The sequence below is a fragment of the Salvelinus namaycush genome, chromosome 2 (genome assembly GCF_016432855.1).
Source record: "Salvelinus namaycush isolate Seneca chromosome 2, SaNama_1.0, whole genome shotgun sequence".
Classification (NCBI taxonomy): Eukaryota; Metazoa; Chordata; class Actinopteri; order Salmoniformes; family Salmonidae; genus Salvelinus; species Salvelinus namaycush.
In genome coordinates, this window is record NC_052308.1 from 30,268,147 (window position 1) to 30,289,189 (window position 21,043).

At 43.1% G+C, this 21,043-nt stretch overlaps 1 protein-coding gene across 1 annotated transcript; it reads left to right on the top strand.

The window, feature by feature from the left end:
* Positions 1 to 1,950: 1,950 nt before the first annotated feature.
* Positions 1,951 to 20,636, top strand: crbn (cereblon). Its single transcript, XM_039011091.1, has 11 exons — positions 1,951 to 2,032; positions 2,610 to 2,716; positions 2,968 to 3,170; positions 3,425 to 3,574; positions 10,236 to 10,398; positions 10,772 to 10,834; positions 11,057 to 11,141; positions 12,613 to 12,728; positions 15,146 to 15,210; positions 16,345 to 16,476; positions 18,933 to 20,636. Exons 1-11 carry the CDS (start codon positions 1,960 to 1,962, stop codon positions 19,114 to 19,116), a joined length of 1,341 nt encoding a protein of 446 aa, XP_038867019.1. The 5' UTR covers positions 1,951 to 1,959; the 3' UTR covers positions 19,117 to 20,636.
* Positions 20,637 to 21,043: the final 407 nt, after the last annotated feature.

A 21,043-nucleotide genomic window follows, 5' to 3' on the forward strand; every position in this document is an offset into this window, starting at 1 on the left:
ACACTTGGTATTCTCTCAACCAGCTTCATGAGGAATGCTTTTCCAACAGACTTGAAGGTGTTTGCACCTTTCCTTCACTCTGTGGTCCAACTCATCCCAAACCATCTAAATTGGGTTGAGGTCGGGTGATCTGATGCAGCACTCCGCTCTCCTTGGTGAAATAGCCCTTACACAACCTGGAAGTGTGTTTTGGGTAATTGTCCTGTTGAAAAACAAATGATAGTCCCACTAAGCCCAAACCAGATGGGATATCGCTGCAGAATGCTGTGGTAGCAATGCTGGGTAAGTGTGCCTTGAATTCTAAATAAATTGCTGTCACAGGCAAAGCACTATCACACCATGTTTCACGGTGGGAACCACACATGCGGAGATAATCCATTCACCTACTCATCTGGCAAAGATGGTTGCAACCAAAAATCTCAAATGTGGACTCATCAGACCAAAGGACAGATTTCCACCGGTCTAATATCCATTGCTCATGTTTCTTGGCCCAAGCAAGTCTCCTTATTGGTGTCCTTTAGTAGTGGTTTCTTTGCAGCAATTTGACCATGAAGGCTTGATTCACGCTGTCTCTGAACAGTTGATGTTGATGTGTTTGTAACTTAAACTCTGAGAAGCATTTATTTGGGTTGCTATCTGAGATGCAGTTAACACTAATGAACTAATCCTCTGCAGCGGAGGTAACTCTGGGTCTTCCTTTCCTGTGGCGGTCCACATGAGAGCCAGTTTCATCATAGCGCTTTTGCAACTGCACTTGAACAAATGTTCAAAGTTCTTATTTTTTTTAATTGACTGACCATGTCTTAAGTAATGATGGACTGTCATTTCTCTTTGCTTATTTGAGATGTTCTTGCCATAATATGGACTTGGTATTTTACCAAATAGGGCTATCTTCTGTATACCACCCCTACCTTGTCACAACACAACTGATTCGCTCAAACACATTAAGAAGGAAAGAAATTACACAAATGAACTTTTAACAAGGTACACCTATTAATTTAAATGCATTCCAGGATACTACCTCATAAAGCTGGTTGAGAGAATGCAAAGCTGTCATCAAGGCAAAGAGTGGCTACTTTGAAGAATCTCAAATATAAATCATATTTTGATTTGACACTTTTTTGGTTACTACATGATTCCATGTGTGTTAATTCATAGTTTTGATGTCTGCACTACAATGTAGAAAATAGTCAAATAAAGAAAAAGCCTTAAATGAGTAGGCATGTCCAAACTTTCGACTGGTACTCTATATTCTTATGCGCAACGCGGAGTGCCTGGACATAGCCCTTAGCTGTGGTATATTGACCATATACCACAAACCCTCGAAGTGCCTTATTGCTATTTTAAACTGGTTACCAATGTATTTAGAGCAGTAAAAATAAATGTTTTGGCATACCAGTGGTATACTGTCTGATATACCATCGACTGTCAGCCAATCAGCATTCAGGGCTCGAACCACCCAGTTTATAAATGACCATTAGTATATTACCATAAGTATGTATATATTCCTGCTACCAGTCACTTTTCAGCCTGGTTCACATGTATATTCTACTACCAGTCACTTTTTATTTATAAATCCACCTCAACCGCTCCAGTACCCCTTCACATTTAGTATGGTACTGGCAGTGACCTGTATGTACTTGCATTCTCGTGTTTCTAACTCACATTGTAGTTTTTGTGTGGTTGACATTTTTTATATTGTTGGGAAACAGCTATCAAGGTACGGTTTTACACCTGCTGTATCCTGTGCACGTGGCGAATAAACTTTGAAACTTGAAAATATTAATTCCCTTAACTCAAAATGTATAATTCATTTTGAGAACCGGAATACAAGACTAGCTCCTTCCACTGAGGGACGATAGTGAGTCGTTTTCAACGCATATCCTGCGATAAGACACCACTGAGAAAGAAGAGTCTAAACCATTTTTTTTTTACAGTCTATGGTGTAAACAGAAGGATATGGCCGACGAGAGGGGTGCAGGCGACAATAATATCAACGACAACATGGGCAACCAACTACAACTCTTACCCGGTAAATGTGTCTTCAATTGAATTGCATTGGTAGACTAGTGTACTGAATACGTTGGTTATTGTAAATGGTAAAGCCTCGTTATGCAAGCCAAAATCAGTTTTGTATTCTGCAAAGAATCGAGGCCACACCACTGCAAGTGACAGAGCATAATCAACTCACTCAATCGCTGTCGCAGTAAAGCACGTTTTTTTTTATCTTGACGGATTGATTGCTTGTTTTATAATTTGTCATTTATTGCTAGCTAGCTATGGAATTGTTTCAACAGACTGTAATTAAACTGTCTATTAGCTAGCTAGCTACCATGTATGCTAATGTGATTTAATCCCCAGCTGATAGTCATGTCAGTCTACTTATACTTGGCATTAAGATGCAGTAGCTTGCCAGAGCGAGGTTTTCTGGTCTGTGTGTATGATCACTGGTAATCATCATCGAAATGCATGTCCAACAGGTTATGCTATTGTCAACACAATGACTAAGGGAAATACTTTTTTATTTTTACAATGGGGTCATTTGAAGTGAAAGAGAAAGTACATATTTGCTTGTTTAAGTATGTATTGCTTGCCACTCACTATTATAGAAAATGAAGAGGAAGAGGAGAATGAGATGGAGACTGAGGACCGTGACAGTGAGGATGCAGAAAAACCAAACATAAACTTTGACCCCAGTCTTCCAACTTCACATGCTGTGGGTTTCATATTTACTTCTACAAAGTATTGTTGTGCAGCTGTATCAGTATTCAGTATGGGGTTTTCTACACACACAGTACTAATTCTTCTTTCCGTATCTGGGAAATGCTTCCCTTCTGCCTTTTAATCACTTAGTCAGTCATTTATTCAAATAAGCAGTGCAGTTAGATTTGCCTCCTGATTCCAGTAGTGCTGTTTCTTCATGTATCTGATAATGTCTCTCCCTCTAATGCTCCCCTTCCCTCCCAGTACCTGGGCTCAGACATGGAGGAGTTTCATGGGCGCACGGTGCACGATGACGACAGCTGCCAGACCATCCCAGTGCTGCCGTTCACAGCTGTCATGCTGATCCCAGGACAGACCCTGCCGCTGCAGCTCTTCAGACCGCAGGAGGTCAGCATGATGCGAAGCATTATCCAGAGAGACCGCACCTTTGCTGTTCTCGCACACAGGTATGGCGGGAGGGAGGAGGAGGAGGATGGGAGAGGGGGACGGAGGGAGAGTTTATGGGTTCAGAAAGAGTGAGAATTGTAATGGGCTGCATTCCAATTGGCTACCCCTCTCCACAAAGTTTTCGCTTGCTCATTCTCTGTCATGTATTAGAATGCATTGGATTGGTGTGTATTGCGCTGCGTTTGAGCATGGCTAGAGTAGAGCACAGTAGGGTGTTGCTAAATAGATGTGTCTGTACCCCCCCCACCCCCAGTGAAACAGGCGAGGTGCAGGCAGAGTTTGGGACGACGGCTGAGATCTATGCTTACCGGGAGGAGCAGGAGTACGGAATTGAGACAGTCAAAGTGAAGGCAGTCGGACGGCAGCGGTTCAAGGTCCACGAGATCAGAACCCAAGCAGATGGGTGAGTGGAACTAAATGTTACTGACCAGACCAGAACGACCTAGAACCTCGTAGAACCTGGGCATAGTAATGAGTAAAACGGCTAATAAAACACAGACCAACATCTATCCAATCTGTCTATCAGTTGAGCTTCACTCTGACTTTCATCATCATTCTCATATTCATAAAGGCATTATCTTCATGGCCATATACAGTTGAAGTCAGTAGTTTACATACACTTAGGTTGGAGTCATTAAAACTTGTTTTTCAACCACTCCTCAAATTTCTTGTCAACGAACTATAGTTTTGTCAAGTCGGTTAGGACATCTACTTTGTGTATGACACAAGTAATTTTTCCAACAATTGTTTACAGACAGATTATTTCACTTATAATTCACTGTATCACAATTCCAGTGGGTAAGAAATTTACATACACTAAGTTGACTGTGCCTTTAAACAGCTTGGAAAATTCCAGAAAATGATGTCATGGCTTTAGAAGCCTCTGATAGGCTAATTGACATAATTTGAGTCAATTGGAGGTGTACCTGTGGATGCATTTCAAGGCCTACCTTCAAACTCAGTGCCTCTTTGCTTGACATCATGGGAAAATCAAAAGAAATCAGCCAAGATTTCAGAGAAAAAACTGTTGATCTCCACAAGTCTGGTTCATCCTTGGGAGCAATTTCCAAACGCCTGAAGGTACCACGTTCATCTGTACAAACAATAGTACGCAAGTATTAACACCGTGGGACCACGCAGCCGTCATACCGTTCAGGAAGGAGACGCGTTCTGCCTCCTAGAGATGAACGTACTTTGGTGCGAAAAGTGCAAATCAATCCCAGAACAACAGCAAAGGACCTTGTGACGATGCTGGAGGAAACAGGTACAAAATTATCTATATGCACAGTAAAACAAGTCCTATATTGACAACCTGAAAGGCTGCTCAGCAAGGAAGAATCCAATGCTCCAAAACCGCCATAAAAAAGCCAGACTACGGTTTGCAACTGCACATGGGGACAAAGGTCGTACTTTTTGGAGAAATGTCCTCTGGTCTGATGAAACAAAAATAGAACTGTTTGGTCATAATGACCATCGTTATGTTTGGAGGAAAAAGGGGGAGGCTTGCAAGCCGAAGAACACCATCCCAACCATGAAGCACGGGGGTGGCAGCATCATGTTGTGGGGGTGCTTTGCTGCAGGAGGGACTGGTGCACTTCACAAAATAGGTGGCATCATGAGGTAGGAAAATTATGTGGATATATTGACGCAACATCTCAAGAGGTCAGTCAGGAAGTTTAAGCTTGGTCGCAAATGGGTCTTTCAAATGGACAATGACCCCAAGCATACTTCCAAAGTTGTGGCAAAATGGCTTAAGGGCAATAAAGTCAAGGTATTGGAGTGACCATCACAAAGCCCTGACCTCAATCCTATAGAACATTTGTGGGCAGAACTGAAAAAAGCGTGTGCGAGCAAGGAGGCCTACAAACCTGACTCTGTTCCACCAGCTCTGTCAGGAGGAATGGGCCAAAATTCACCCAACTTATTGTGGGAAGCTTGTGGAAGGCTATCCGAAATGTTTGACCCAAGTTAAACAATTTAAAGGCAATGCTACCAAATACTAATTTAGTGTATGTAAACTTCTGACCCACTGGGAATGTGATGAAAGAAATAAAAGCTGAAATAAATCATTCTCTCTACTATTATTCTGACATTTCACATTCTTAAAATAAAGTGGTGATCCTAACTGACCTAAGACAGGGAATTTTTACAAGGATTAAATGTCAGGAATTGTGAAAAACTGAGTTTAAATGTATTTGGCTAAGGTGTATGTAAACTTCCGATTTCAACTGTAAACAGAGATTATGTATGTATGAGCAGGAAATATTTTGGAAGTGATACCATAAGTAACCACAAGATGGAAAACTCACTTTATTTGTATCATCTGAGTGGGAAAGCACATAAGACACTATCCCCTATAAAAGGGTGGACAATCATATATCCTCAGAGACAGTGGTAAACAAATTGTTTTGTGACCAGCAGTATATAGTTAAAGCAGTGTTTCTTTCCCAAATACATGGTTGTTGAGAGTTAGAATAGTAGAATACACAAGGTGCAATTTCGGAATTTGGTTGTGCATAAGCAATTCCTTTTGGTATTTCAGTCACTAACCAGGTTTCCATCCAAACTGTCTCTAACCAGAATAGAAAGAGGAGTGGGAGGCCCCGGTGCACAACTGAGCAAGAGGACAAGTACATTAAAGTGTCTAGTTTGAGAAACAGATGCCTCACAAGTCCCAAACTGGCAGCTTCATTAAATAGTACCCGCAAAACACCAGTCTCAACGTCAACAGTGAAGAGGCGACTCCGGAATGCTGGCCTTCTAGGCAGAGTTGCAAAGAAAAAGGCATATCTCAGACTGGCCAATAAAAAGAAAAGATTAAGATGGGCAAAAGAACACAGACACTGGACAGAGGAACTCTGCCTAGAAGGTCAGCATTCCGGAGTCGCCTCTTCACTGTTGACGTTGAGACTGATGTTTTGCGGGTACTATTTAATGAAGCTGCCAGTTCATTACCAGTCAATTTTGGACACACCTGTTCTTTATTTTGACTATTTTCTACGTTGTAGAATAATAGTGAAGACATCAAAATTACGAAATAACACATGGAATTATTTAGTAACCCAAAAAGTGTTAAACAAATCTAAATATATTTTATATTTGACATTCTTAAGTTTCCACCCTTTGCCTTGATGACAGCTTTGCACACTCTTGGCATTCTCTCAACCAGCTTCATGAGGAATGCTTTCCCAACAGTCTTGAAGGAGTTCCCACAATGCTGATCATTTGACTCCTTATCCTTCACTCTGCGGGTCAACTCATCCCAAACCATTTCAATTTGGTTGAGGTCGGGTGATTGTGGAGGCCAGGTCATCTGATGCAGCACTCTTATCACTCTCCTTGGTCAAATAGCCCTTACACAGCCTGGAGGTGTAACTACATGATTCCATATGTGTTATTTCATAGTTTTGATGTCTTCACAATTATTCTACAATCTAGAAAATAGTTAAAATAATGAAACTTGCATGAGTAGTTGTGTCCAAATTTTTGACTGGTACTGTACATGCGCACTGAACATAAATATAAACGCAACATGTAAAGTGGTTCCATGTTTCATGAGCTACGATCACAGAAATTGTAAATGCACACAAAGCATATCAAGAATCTGATTAAACAACAGGATAATTACACAGGTGCACCTTGTGCTGCGGACAATAAAATGCCACTCTAAAATGTGCAGTTTTGTCACACAACACAATGCCACAGATGTCTCAAGTTTAGAGGGAGCGTGCAATTGGCATGCTGACTGCAGGAATGTCTACCAGAGCTGTTGACAGAGAATTTAATGTTCATTTGTCTACCATAAACCGCCTCCAACGTTGAATTAGGCAGTATATCCAACCAGCCTCACAACCACAGACCACATGTAACCACGCCAGCCCAGGACCTCCACATCCGGCTTCTTCACCTGCAGTGTCATTTGAGACCATCCACCCGGACAGCTGATGAAACTGAGGAGTATTTCTGTCTGTAATAAAAACCCTTTTGTGGGGGGAAACTCATGCTGATTGCCTGGGCCAGCTCCCCAGTGGGTGGGCCTATACCCTCCCATGCCCAACCATGGCTGTGCCCCTGCCCAGTCATTAATTGGGGCCTTATTTATTTATTTTGATTTGCTGATTTCTTTATGATCAGTAAAATCGTTAAAATTGCTACATGTTGGATTTATATTTTTGTTCAGTATAATAATCATCATTCGAAATAAACTTGGAATAACGCAATGAAATGTTGTGGTCATCCCACTATGACTTGGGAAAGCATGCAGTTTATTTGGCTACATAATAAATAAGTTATGATGAACTTCAAATGGTGGTCAAAGTGCAAGTTGATGAGCTTGATGATCCTTTCCAATAAATATCGAGGGGCTTATCCTGTTGACATGATGATCGATGCTTGGCTGCCATTTGACAAATAAAAGTTTTCGTACTTTTAATAATCCATAATAGGCATCACTACAGACCCTGGTTCGATTCCAGGCTGTATCACAACCGGCCATGGTTGGGAGTCCCATAGGGCGGCGCACAATTGGCCCAGCGTTGTTTTGGTTTGGCTGGGGTAGGCCGTCATTGTAAATAAGAATTTGTTCTTAACTGACTTGCCTAGTTAAATAAATACAAAAATACCACACTATTTCTGCGAGCTGTTGGCTAGAGAGCACGTGCCAATACCAGAGTGGGCACATTCACTATCTAACTCTACATTTGTGACAAAACCATCAGTTGTGATGGAAATCCATTTAACAAGCCCAATTTTATTGAACCACATCTCTGGTGGGAAAATGTGCATATTGTTTTTAGGCAGATTTTATAATATTCCGATGAAAATCTGTCGCCAATTGGATGGAAACCAAGCTAGAGTCAGTTAGCTAACAATTTTTTGATTGGTAAATTAGTTGCGCCAGCTATTTAAACTTGTAGTAATCATGGCCGAATACCGACCGGGCATGAAGCCATTGATTTTATTAGTCACTGTCACTCACTCAGATGTCATATTAACATGGCATAAGTCATGGCAAGGTGGGTAGAATTGCATTAAATTATCCGTAAAACTGAAGCTATGGTTTAAACTGGCATTGTTGTTCTGTAACACAGTTTACTCATAATTTAATCAAAATTTTAACTGAGGAACTTTAAATTTAGTAACATTTTTGCCGCAACTAAAGTTTCTGCAGATAGGGAAGGTGCGGTCATTTAAGTTTCTTCATTGAATAGTTAAATAGATCACACAGTTCAGTTCATATTACGTTCCAACATATATGAGACATGGAGGAAGAACAGGCTGCTGCACCTGGTTATTATAGAGGTCAATCGCTCACTGATTAAGCTGTTCTAGAAGTTTACGTCACTAAGATCCTCATTGCCATGGAAACCCCATGTGTTCCATGTACATTAATAGTGTTTATAATGATATCTCTCGCGTCTTCAGTCGGTTTATTCATTAGTAGGTGTACATAGACCCCCTGAGCTCAAAACAATTTGGACCTGTTGGTGCACTTGGTGACTTACCTATGATTATGTGTCAGCGGTCATTTACCCTACACTGTGACCACCCTGCAATCTATACACCCTGGTGACCTCTTCAACATATGTCTACTGTTTATTAGCATTGAAATAGTCATCAGTCACACAGAGAAAAGACAATACATATCATAGAGTACATACATCCATGAATGTATTCATCTCAAAGGCAAGCCTTTCTCCTCTGACATGGTTATATCACTGTAAATTGAAAAAATGGACTTGAATCTATCTTGTATTTTCCACAATTTAATCAATTTAGTCAGTCGCCAGACTATTTCATTGAAGGAGCCTAGTTGAAATGTAGGCCTAAAATATGAGGTTATTAGCCTACAGCCTAGTGAAAATTACATTTTATTGTAGCTCACTTTTTGACTGAAAGATGTCAGCCAGCTTGTTGGCCCATTTATCTTCTCTTGCACCTGGCTGTCAGTGTAATTTTGGAAGGTTGTGGCTGTTTTTACTTTATGGTAACCCGCTTGTGATGACTTTGTCACAGGGAACATATCCAATTCTCTGCTAAACAAACCTACAAGCAAATAGGCCTAGTAGCAGAGATTCAGCACCATGGATAGCGCAGTGGTTGATCAAATCACTGTGAATCACTGTGAAGCCTGTGCACTCACTTTTGTTATTGTAACATGGAACGATGTAGCAGATGTCCATTTCCTCAAGCGCGTTTGTGGACACAGTGTACCAGCCGTTTTGTTAACACTGAGTAGCTGCAGTTGATATTTTGAGCATTTGCCAGTGTCACAAAGCTAGTTTGGAGATTTGGGAATGCGAGATGGAGATTGCCTTCAGTAAATGTGTTGAGAGGTGGCGTGTAGCATGGAAATAATAGTAAGCAATACAATTTAAAGTCATGCACGTAAGTGATGTTTTCTATTGGGGACTTTACGTTGAGTAGGCCTAAGCTAAATATGGTTGGCTGCTAGCATTGTGATGACTGGTCTAATGTATGAATGAAGCCAGAGAGTTAATATGTCCGGCAGGGTTCTCTCCAAAGAATGTAAGACTGGCGCTACGCCACCTTGTGGACTGGATGTGCCACTATCTATTTTTTTAAGGGTGGGTACCACACCCTAATATGGTATGTTTGTTCTCTGTGTCCAGTTTATGCAGCTATTCGCACAAGCTATCTGCAATGAGCACCCCTTCTAGGATGTTTTTATATCATCTGAGCAATGTTTGTACCAAATATCATGCTTTTATCTGTTGCATAACACTTTTTATGGTCAAATACCTATATTATGGAAGCCATTTTGGATTTACGCAAAAATAAAAACTATATTCCTGGTAAAATGTTAATGGGCACCCCTTCTGGGATGTTTTCATGTCACCTGAGGAATGTTTACACCAAATTGCATGCTTTAATCCACCACGTAATGTTTTTTTCACTTAGGCCCCAGATTATCTCCTCTCTCTGATGAAGTATGCTTTTGCTCTGTAATTGAAATGCATAGTATACGTACCTAAGGGTTTATTCACTATCTTTGTTTATCTAGCCCCCAATTCTCTCTCTGTCTTCTCTCTTGTCTCTTCTAGAATCAGACAGGCCAAGGTGCAGATCCTCCCTGAGCGGATCCTTCCAGACCCCCTGACTGCAGTGCAGCTCACGCCCCTGTCCCGCCTCCACATGCACCCCTCCTCCAGACCCCCAGCCCAGAGCTGCAAACAGGCCCAGCGCTGGTGGGCCACCTACCGCCAGGTCCGACACACATTATTCTTGTGGAAATTAGGAACGGGGGAGGGATGGAGTCAATGTTAATTGTTTGTTAGGGTGATGTTTGGATGTTTAAGATGCCGAGGAGAGGTGGCGGTCTTCAGGCCGAGACATACAAAACATGAGATGTGTTCAAATCAAGGCCCAACCTTATGAAGTGTTCATATAAACTTGTTTTTAGCTAGAACAGACATGCTTCTTTGTCATATGGGAAAAGGAAACATATCCGCTCTTTATAGAGTTGCTCACTCCTGAATGCGACCTGGCATCCCAGTGTTTGTGTTCAACAATGAAGATGAATAAAGAAGTTCTCTTGCTGAGGTGTTGTTGTCTGTGTGTTTGCCTCTGTTCTCCTCAGAGGAAGTTCCACTGTGCCAACATGACCTCATGGCCTCCCTGGGTCTACGCCCTCTATGACTCTGTGAGTACTGAATGCCCTGCTCATCTCTGCTCTGTAGGTTAGTGTGCTAACTTATCAGGGCTAGATATAACTACTGTGTGTGTACAGACATAACATTTCCACTGGAACTTGATTGAGCTGATTTATTCTATAATGCGTTTCAGAGAAATATTGTAAGTGAGTTTAGTGACTGTTATGACACACATCCTGTTTGTAACATGGTTTCTTGTGTTTGTCTCCCAGGAGACTCTTATGAAGAGAGTGAAGAGACAGCTCCATGAGTGGGACGAGAACCTCAAGGATGATTCCCTCCCCACAAACGCTATAGGTACAACTGCCCTCTAGGCTATGTATACTGTGTATATACAGTGAACAAAAAAATAAATGAAACCATTTCAAAGATTTTACTGATTTCCAGTTCCTATAAGGAAATTAGTCAATTGGAATAAATTCATTAGGCCCTAATTTATGGATTTTACATGACTGGAAATACAGATATGAATCTGTTTGTCACAGATACCTTTAAAAAAAAGTAAGGGGTGTGGATCAGAAAGCCAGTCAGTATCTGGTGTGACCACCATTTGCCTCATGCAGCGTGACACTCCTTCACATATAGTTGATCAGGCTGTTGATTGTGGCCTGTGGATGGTTGGTTCCACTCCTCTTCGATGGCTGTGCGAAGTTGCTGGATATTGGCGGGAACTGGAACGCTGTCGTACACGTCAGTCCAGAGCATCCCAAACAGGCACAATGGGGTGACGTGTCTGGTGAGTATTCAGGCCATGGAAGAACAAGGACATTTTCTTTTCTTTTTCTTTTTTTTATTTTTTTTTAATTAAAATTTTTATCCCATTTTCTCCCCAATTTTCGTGGTATCCAATCGCTAGTAATTACTACCTTGTCTCATCGCTACAACTCCCGTACGGGCTCGGGAGAGACGAAGGTCGAAAGCCATGCGTCCTCCGAAGCACAACCCAACCAGCCGTACTGCTTCTTAACACAGCGCGCCTCCAACCCGGAAGCCAGCCGCACCAATGTGTCGGAGGAAACACCGTGTACCTGGCCCCCTTGGCTGGCGCGCACTGCGCCCGGCCCGCCACAGGAGTCGCTGGAGCGCGATGAGACAAGGATATCCCTACCGGCCAAACCCTCCCTACCCCGGACGACGCTATGCCAATTGTGCGTCGCCCCACGGACCTCCCGGTCGCGGCCGGCTGCGACAGAGCCTGGGCGCGAACCCAGAGACTCTGGTGGCGCAGTTAGCACTGCGATGCAGTGCCCTAGACCACTGCGCCACCCGGGAGGCCACAAGGACATTTTCACTTGGTTTGCGGTTGTGAAGCCGGTTGGACGTACTGCCAAAAGCTCTGGTCCACATACCTGCAGTCAGCATGCCTCTTGAGACATCTGTGGCATTGCGTTTGCGTGACAAAACATCACATTTTAGAGGGGCCTTTTATGGTCCCCAGCACAAAGTACACATGTGTTATGATCATGCTGTTTAATCAGATTCTTGATATGCCACACCTGTCAGGTGGATTGATTATCTTGGCAAAGGAGAAATGCTCACTAACAGGGATGGAAACAAATTTGTGCACAAGATTTGAGAGAAATAAGCGTTTTGTGTGTATGGAAAAGTTCTGGGATCTTTTATTTCAGCTCATTAAACACTTTACATGCTGCGTTTATATTTTTGTTCAGAGTATATATGTCACCTAAAATCTTTAGAGTACTACTGACAATCTCACGGAATTCAAATCCTGAACTGTAATATACCTGCTCCCCCTCCTTCCTGTCAGATTTCTCCTATAGAGTGGCGGCCTGTCTGCCCATAGATGATGCCCTTCGGCTCCAGCTGCTGAAGATTGGCAGTGCCATCCAGAGGCTGCGCTGTGAGCTGGACATCATGGCCCGGGTGAGCACAGACACAGACATGTGCGCCCACGCACAGAGCCAGAAATACATATCACTAAACCTTACAATTTAAAGGCCAGGCACACTGCTCAACACATGGACCAGGCAAGGACTTGTTCATCTGTGAGAAACACAGAGCCTTATCCACACACGGTCCGTTCCTATCAGAAATCCTTGGGACGTCCCTACCCCATTGAAGTTGAGGTAATTTAAAATGGTTAAGGGTTATGGTTATGGGTAGGGACGCCCCAAGGATCACGGATAGCACTGACCATCCACACACTGTCTGATATGTACCCCTAAACACACAACACACATCCATCCAGCTGTACCGACTGACTCCCCGACTGATCTGTCTAACCTCTGACCCCCTACTCCTCCCTGCTGTTCTGTGGCAAACGCCCCTGTCTCTCTCTCTTCCCTCTCCTCTCTCTTCCCTCTCCTCTAATGTTCTAGTGTTTATATACTGAACAAAAAGGTAAATGCAGCATGTGACAATTTCAAGATTTACAGTTCATATAAGGAAATCAGTCAATTGAAATGAATTCATTAGGCCCTAATCAATGGATTTCACATGACTGGGCAGGGGCGCAGCCAAGGGTGGGCCTGGGAGGGCATTGGCCCGCCCACTTGCGAGCCAGGACCACCCACTGGTGAGCCAGGCTCAGCCAATCAGAATCCGTTTTTCCCCACTAAAGGGCTTTATTACAGACAGAAATACTCCTCAGTTTCATCAGCTGTCCGGGTGGCTAGTCTCAGACGATCCTGCAGGTGAAGAATCCGGATGTGGGGGTCCTGGGCTGGCGTGGTTAAACGTGGTCTGCGGTTTTTAGTACGGTTGGACGTACTGCCAAATTGTCTAAAACAACATTAAATTCTCTGGCAACAGCTCTGGTGGACATTCCTGCAGTCAGCATGCCAATTGCATACTCCCTCAAAACTTGAGACATCTGTGGCATTGTGTTTTAGAGTGGCCTTTTATTGTCCCCAGCACAAGGTGCACCTGTGTAATGCTCATGTTGTTTAATCGGTTTCTTGGTATGCCACACCTGTCAGGTGGATGGATTATCTTGGCAAAGGAGAAAGGCTCACCAACAGGGATGTAGACAAATTTATGCACCAAATTTAAAAGAAACAAGCCTTATGTGTGTATGGAACTTTTCATGAAACATGGGACCAGCACTTGTTTGGTTTTATATTTTTGTTCAGTATATTTAGCCACTGCATATATACTGTATAGTCATGATAATTTCCCCTCTGAGTCGGTGGGTCGGAGATGTTGCCTTCCTTTGTGAACTCTCTGAAGCATTGAGAGCTGTTACAGTGCTACTTCCCTAAACCCTACCACCATCATCACCCTCATCTCCACTCTGACCACTCTGCACCCCCTGCTATGATTTCATCACTCAGAGCCTACACCACTGCTTGCTTGTTTCTCATCGTCCCTCAAAGACTCCCTTCAGTTCCAACGTCAACAGAAAAGGGTGCTCTGGCATATGTCTCAGGACTTAGGGCTTAAACTGCTTCCGCACTGCGTTCATCAGCCACAGCAGGAAAACTGGGCAGAGAGGCTTAGTGTCCACTTCTGTGGGAATTGAAAGTGGAATTATGTCTGGAATATAACAGCAATTGTCTGAAAGTAAAGAAAGGAACAAGTATACCTAATGTCCTTCCTTATCCTCTCTCTGTTCATTCATATTTGGGCTCCCGAGTGGCGCAGCGGTCTAAGGCACTGCATCAGTGCTAGAGGCGTCACTACAGACCCAGGTTTGTTTCCAGGCTATATCACAACCGGCTGTGATTGGGAGTCCTGTAGGGCGGCGCACAAATGGCCCATCGTCCGGGTTTGGCCGGGGTAGGCCGTCATTGTAAATAAGAATTTGTTCTTAACTGACTTGCCTAGTTAAATAAAGGTTAAATAAAAATAGGGAGCGAGGGAGACAAGGGGGAAGTGCATGGAGTTTCTATACATAAACATAAGGATGGTTGAGCATGAGACTCCCTCACACACAAAGACATGAGCATGTAGTCCTGTTGTACACTCCCAGTTTTTATACTCTCCCTATTTTTGTACTCTCATGATTCCAGCACGGTCATAGAAATGAAATAAGAATGGGATAATATTACAACAGCAGAATCTCTATGGGCATGACTGTTAGGAGATGATGGATGTGTGTGTCAGTATGAATATGTGAGGTAATTCTCTAGCTTCATTATTGTAGCTGGCTTTCTTTCCTCTGATTGAAGATAATAAGCACTCTCATGCTGCTGCCTGGAGAAAGATTGTTATAAAGAGAAACACCTGGCCATTCTGAGGTGGTTGTTAGTACGGGCAATAACTACGGGGATGTTTGCTTCTGCTACAGAAGTCTGGTGGATTGAACATGAAGTCACATTAGTTTTTTTTTCTTCCCACAGTGCACCTCGCTGTGTTGCAAGCAGTGCCAAGATACAGAGATCACCACCAAGAACGAGATCTTCAGGTGAGGGAGAGATGCACCTAGACTCTGAATAGTGTCTGTGTCTGTCGAGTAGTCTAACACTGGTTGTCAGAGTGAGCTGGTAGTGTGTGTGATGAGTGTTGCGAAACACAGGGACCCAAAAGCAGAGGCAATGAGCTTCTCCAGACCCGTTTTTGGTTCTGTGCAGCCCTACTAGGGAACGGGCAGCTATACACTGAGTATATAAAACATTAAGAACACCTTCTCTTTCCATGACATAAGCTGACCAGGTGAATCCTTATTGATGTCACTTGTTAAATCCACTTCAATCAGTGTAGATGAAGGGATCAGACAGGTTAAAGAAGGATTTTTAAGCCTTGAGACAATTGAGACATGGATTGTGTATGTGTGCCATTCAGAGGGTGATTGGGCAAGACAAAGATTTAAGTGCCTTTGAACGGGGTATGATAATAGGTGCCAGGCGCCCTGGTTTGAGTGTGTCAAGAACTGCAACGCTGCTGGGTTTTTCCACACTCAACCGTTTCCGTTGTGTATCAGGAATGTCCACCACCCGAAGGACATCCAGCCAACTTGACACAACTGTGGGAAGCATTGGAGTTAACATGGTCCAGCGTCCCTGTGGAACGCTTTCAACACCTTGTAGAGTCCATGCCCCAACAAATTGACTCTGTTCTGAGGTCAAAAGGGAGGGTGAAACTCAATATTAGGAAGGTGTTCCTAATGTTTGGTATACTCAGTGTACATAACTGATGACGGATGTGTTTGATACAGTATACGTTTCAAACACACTAGATTAATGATGCTGCAGGTGCATTTGTAATCTGCTCAAATGAGAGCGATGAAGGAAGGATTAAGCAGAAGTTGTCTCTTGTTTGACATTCATCGAGTTAGGTTTCATAACCATCTCTCTGTCTACTGTCCCATTCAGTTGGTCTAAACTGTCTGACCTGTACCTTACCACAGCCTTAGCCACCTGGCCTGTGGTCATTGTAGTATGTTTGTATAATTTTAGAATATTTGTAGTTTTAGTATATTTCTATACTTAAAAATGTTTGCATGTCATTTTCTACAGTCAATTCAGCTGCTATTTGTACAATGTGGTTTAGACAATAACTTTTTTTATCTCTACCATGTCTCCTCTCTCTTCTCCTGCAGCCTGTCTCTGTACGGCCCCATGGCAGCCTATGTCAACCCCCACGGCTATGTCCATGAGACCCTGACCGTCTACAAAGCCAGCAACCTCAACCTGGTCGGTAGGCCGTCCACGCTCCACAGCTGGTTTCCAGGGTAATGCCTCTCTATACATGACACGCACATATACACTACCAGTCAAAAGTTTGGACACATCTACTCATTCCAGGGTTTTTCTTTATTTAAAAATTTTTCTACATTGTAAAATAATAGTGAAGACATCAAAACTATGAAATAACACATATGGAATCATGTAGTAACCAAAAAAAGTGTTAAACAAATCAAATTATATTTTATATTTTATATTTGAGATTCTTCAAAGTAGTGACCTTTGCCTTGACGACAGCTTTGCACACTCTTGGCATTCTCTCAACCAGCTTCATGAGGAATGCTTTTCCAACAGAGTTCCCACATATGCTCAGCACTTGTTGGCTGCTTTTCCTTCACTCTGCGGTCCAACTCATCCCAAACCATCTCAATTGGGTTGAGGTCAGGTGATTGTTGAGGCCAGGTCATCTGATGCAGCACTCCATCACTCTCATTGGTCAAATAGCCCTTACACAGCCTGGAGGTGTGTTTTGGGTCACTGTCCTGTTGAAAAACAAATTTTAGTCCCACTAAGCGCAAACCAGATGGTATGGCGAAGATGTAACATTCTGAAAGTATCCTAGGCCAACCAGCTTTCGCCAATTGGCTTCAGTTGGCCGGTGTGTGACCATTGCAAAAGTTGTTTGACTTTGGATAGCCTACCCTAACTAGCCCCATAGGGATATCCAAAGTGAAATCAAATTTAGCACGGTCAGTGTGCTTTCCACACCCATGTGTTTAGTGGGCATTACAATTGGGTCGTGTGCAGCTGCACTTCAAATTCAGTGTTTCCCCTATATTAATTAAGCAGCGGTGATCCACCACTGCTAAATTGTTGCCGCCGCTGCAAAAAAGTATGTAAAGCATGTAATAAATAAAAAAACATGTCATGTTTGTAAATATATATTTCTGCCAAGACGCGATAGCCGTGGGCTCAATGACTGGAAGTCTATGGGAACAGCTAGAAATAGCAATGCACCCCCGATGCGCTGGATTTGTTTTTATGGGAAACACTTCAATTGATGATTACTTGGGTGCTGCCAGCTGTGGGCATGTGGGCAGGATTGAAATAAAATAAACCCAAGGAAAGCTTACATCTCGCAAATCTCAGTTTGGGACGATACTGACTTAATGACCAAAATTATCCTATTTACATTTTGTAGTCAATTTTGACACTAGAATACATGTTTCTGACTCATATTATGCACACAGGCCGTTTTCAACCAGAGAAGTAGTTTTTTTGGTTAATTTGCGCTTTAATACCTTATTTGGTCCAGGAATAATCTAAGCTGCTAAAGACTTGAAAACGAAAGCGTATGGCCCCTTTGGTGTACTGTCATTTTTGGTATCGTTTGTCATTTTTGGTATGTCCTCAATATGCTAATTGTATTTTTTTTTTTACATAGTTCTCCTTGCGGGGATACCTTACACATACAGCAGCTGTGTGTGTGAGTGCCTGGGTACATAACATCAGGCTTGACCGAGGTATTGACGTAGAACCTGAACTGTTTGGAGAGAAGTGGAATGCTCCACGGGCTTCTCAGTGGTTCTGTAACATAAGGCCCCTTCAACCAACGCCACTCCTCAGTGCTCCTCATAAATGATCCCCAGTATGCATTTTCTGCCTGAGACAATGCATTTGTGCCGGTGTTAGCCTCCAGTAATAATAATGACAGTAATAACGGCCTCCACTTATTCTCCTCGAGGGCTGGCACTGGTCAAGCTGAGTCTTATTCAAGTCCTCTCAGAGGGGAGGTATGGAGGGGGAGGGGGAAGAAAGGGCTTTTACTCCACTCAACCTCTCTGTGCCACACTGCTTTTCTGGGGAAGGGTGCTTTTACAGCCTTTTAGCATAAGGTGTTCTGAGAAGACTTGTTGTAGAGAGAGCAACAGACCCACAAGATGGCAGTTTTAGGCTGTATACTGGCGTTTGTCAGTATACAGACGATTTGAATTGCCAGTGCTGCTGGGTGATACTTGTCATGCAGCCGCTTCAAATGGTATGCTGTTGCCAAGAAGAGAACACTGGGATACGTCTTAATTTGACAGGTGTCAGATGAGAGGCTGGAGGGGAGTGGTTTGTATGTGTGCCTTGCTTCCATCTCCCGCCGCCGTTCCCACGTGAAAGCCAACAAAGCTTTGGTCTGAGGAGGAAATGAGGCTGGAACAAATAGAGAGGAGATGCGAGTGGATTGTATTGATTAGACACACACTCTGTGTTCTTTCTCAGTGTAATATCTGGGAAGGAGAGCCTCCGAGAGCCTTAGGCCTCTAGTAGCTGATGATTAGAACAATACTATCTGGTATGCCATATATGGTGAGGGGGATTTGAAAGACAACCAACTAGGGTATTAGTTTCTGTGTCAGGTGCCTTATGACAACAATAATAAGAAATGTGGCATGCAGCACAAATGCATGAGGACTAATATGTTCTTTCTGTTTTTCCTCTCTCCCTTCCCCCTCAGGTATGCCTGGACGATCGCTCAGTGTCGTACCTGTGCTTCACACATGGGCTGGAAGTTCACAGCCACCAAGAAAGACTTGTCCCCTCCTCGTTTCTGGGGCTTGACCCGCTCGGCCATGCTGCCCCGCATCCCCCAGACTGAGGGTGAGGAGGGGGACGAGGGCTCCCGCCTGCTCTGCCTGTGACAACATGGGGACCTCCCCTCCCCACCCCCCATGTCCCCAACGGGTCTTCGATCGCCCCACCCTGTCCACAGGGCAAGGGTCTCTATTTTAGTAATCGATGCGTCCCGCCCAACCCCCTGACAGCCATGGCAGCACATTCATCATATTAGTGTAAAGGTCATCCTGCTTTAAAATGGCATTTTCTAACATAGAGAGAGGGGGGCGAGAGAGAGCAAGGAGGTGGGAGGGGTGTTTTGTTCCTGACTGCAGGGACACTGGTGATGGAATGCGTTGCACATCGACAGATAGATGTGGGGAATGGAGCAAGAGATTAGTTCTGCAACACGGCATATCTTCCCCATAGCATGCTACTCTTGACCTGTCTGTATGGCTGTCTACTGTGGTCTGTGTCTGTGCTATTTGCCACAGACACGGCACGCACCAGTGCATTGCCACTTGCTCTTAAACATAGTGGGTGTGACTTTGCATGCGGTATCCAGCTAGGTGTATATAGGCTTATAGACAGCCATCAAGAGGACCTTCAGTCCCCATAATCTATCTCTAAACAAACCAATCAATAGAAAACCACTTGTGATTCAGGTCCACTGTTTGTCCTTGATGTGTTTCTCAGAGAAGCTCAGTCCAGCTGGATCGGGTCATGGAGAGTTAAACCATGTTAAATCCACGGTTTAGACTGTGTACGTACATATGAAAGTATACTGCTTTTACAAGGATGTATCATGCCTTTGTTTCATATGCCCGTTGAATGAATATGATGGAGGAATTCGGAACATGAACAATGTAAGGAAGCTATTGCTTTATTTTGAAATGCGTGGAAATATATTATTTGATTGGTTATCATATTTTCACATTGTCTAAAATGTACAGTATATGTAATACACATGTAGAGATAGAGGTTTCTATTTTGAAACGGGTGGAGGCCCATTGAACTGCAAGACACTGTTTCTCTGAAGACAAGGAGTACCTCTGGTTAGTGAAGACTAGAGTTGGTCTGATGCCTGGTGTAATATAGACTTGGATAGCAGGGCACAAGGCAGTGGAGCCAGAGATACTAGAATTTCAGTCTTTCGCCATGGTTCTTCTATATGTGATGTTGCTGCACTAAGGGCATGGCTGGATGGCGTGCCTATGGTCCAATTCAATGTCTAATGAGCCACACAATTAAATGGGACATTGTGTTAATTAACCTGTATTGGTTGAAAATGGCAACATCATATCAAGTGTTACCTACATAACTATATTTTTGTTTAAATCAATGTATTATGTTTTAAATTAAGAATTGTATTCCTTGCTGATGTACAAGGTTATTTTGGCTCATGTTTGTAAGTAACCAATAAGAATCAATGATAGCAATTCTGGTCTGATATAACTGATTTATCTATGTAGAACCTCAACACTCTTGCCCCTCATTGCAGTGTATTTCCATTTTAGAACATGTAATACATGATTGATTTGTTCAGCTCGATTATCAACATTTGAGTAAAGTAATTCCACGCAATAAGAAATGTTCTACAATACGATTGAGATTGTCTTTTTTCTTTTTTTCCCCTTGAGTTTTAAGATTCTTTTTTTTTAAAGTGTTTATATGTGATGTCACAGTTGGTAAACCTTAAAGGTCCAATGCAGCCATTTTTATATCAAAACATTACGACCAGGAATGTGACTTTCCCAAAGCGCATCCTTTGTTGGCACCTCCCAGGGCATTAGAACTGATTCCAGAGGCCGACCCAAAACAATGCTGCCAGAGGAGAGGGTGCCGGAGCGGTCTTCTAGTGAGGTTTCGGATGAGCGCACACCACCCACCGCTTCCGAGTATATTACTCGCTAATGTTCAGTCCCTAGTTAACAAAGTCAATGGAATCAGGGCAATAGTTGCTTTCCAAAGAGATATCCAGGATTGTAACATAGTCTGTTTCACGGGAACATG

Excerpts from the sequence above, each read along its gene's own strand:
- crbn (XM_039011091.1), top strand. The coding sequence starts at position 1,960 with ATGGCCGACGAGAGGGGTGCAGGCGACAATAATATCAACGACAACATG. Across the intron at positions 11,142-12,612 it reads CCTCCCCACAAACGCTATAG|ATTTCTCCTATAGAGTGGCG; the intron begins GTACAACTGCCC and ends CCTTCCTGTCAG. Across the intron at positions 15,211-16,344 it reads ACCAAGAACGAGATCTTCAG|CCTGTCTCTGTACGGCCCCA; the intron begins GTGAGGGAGAGA and ends CTTCTCCTGCAG.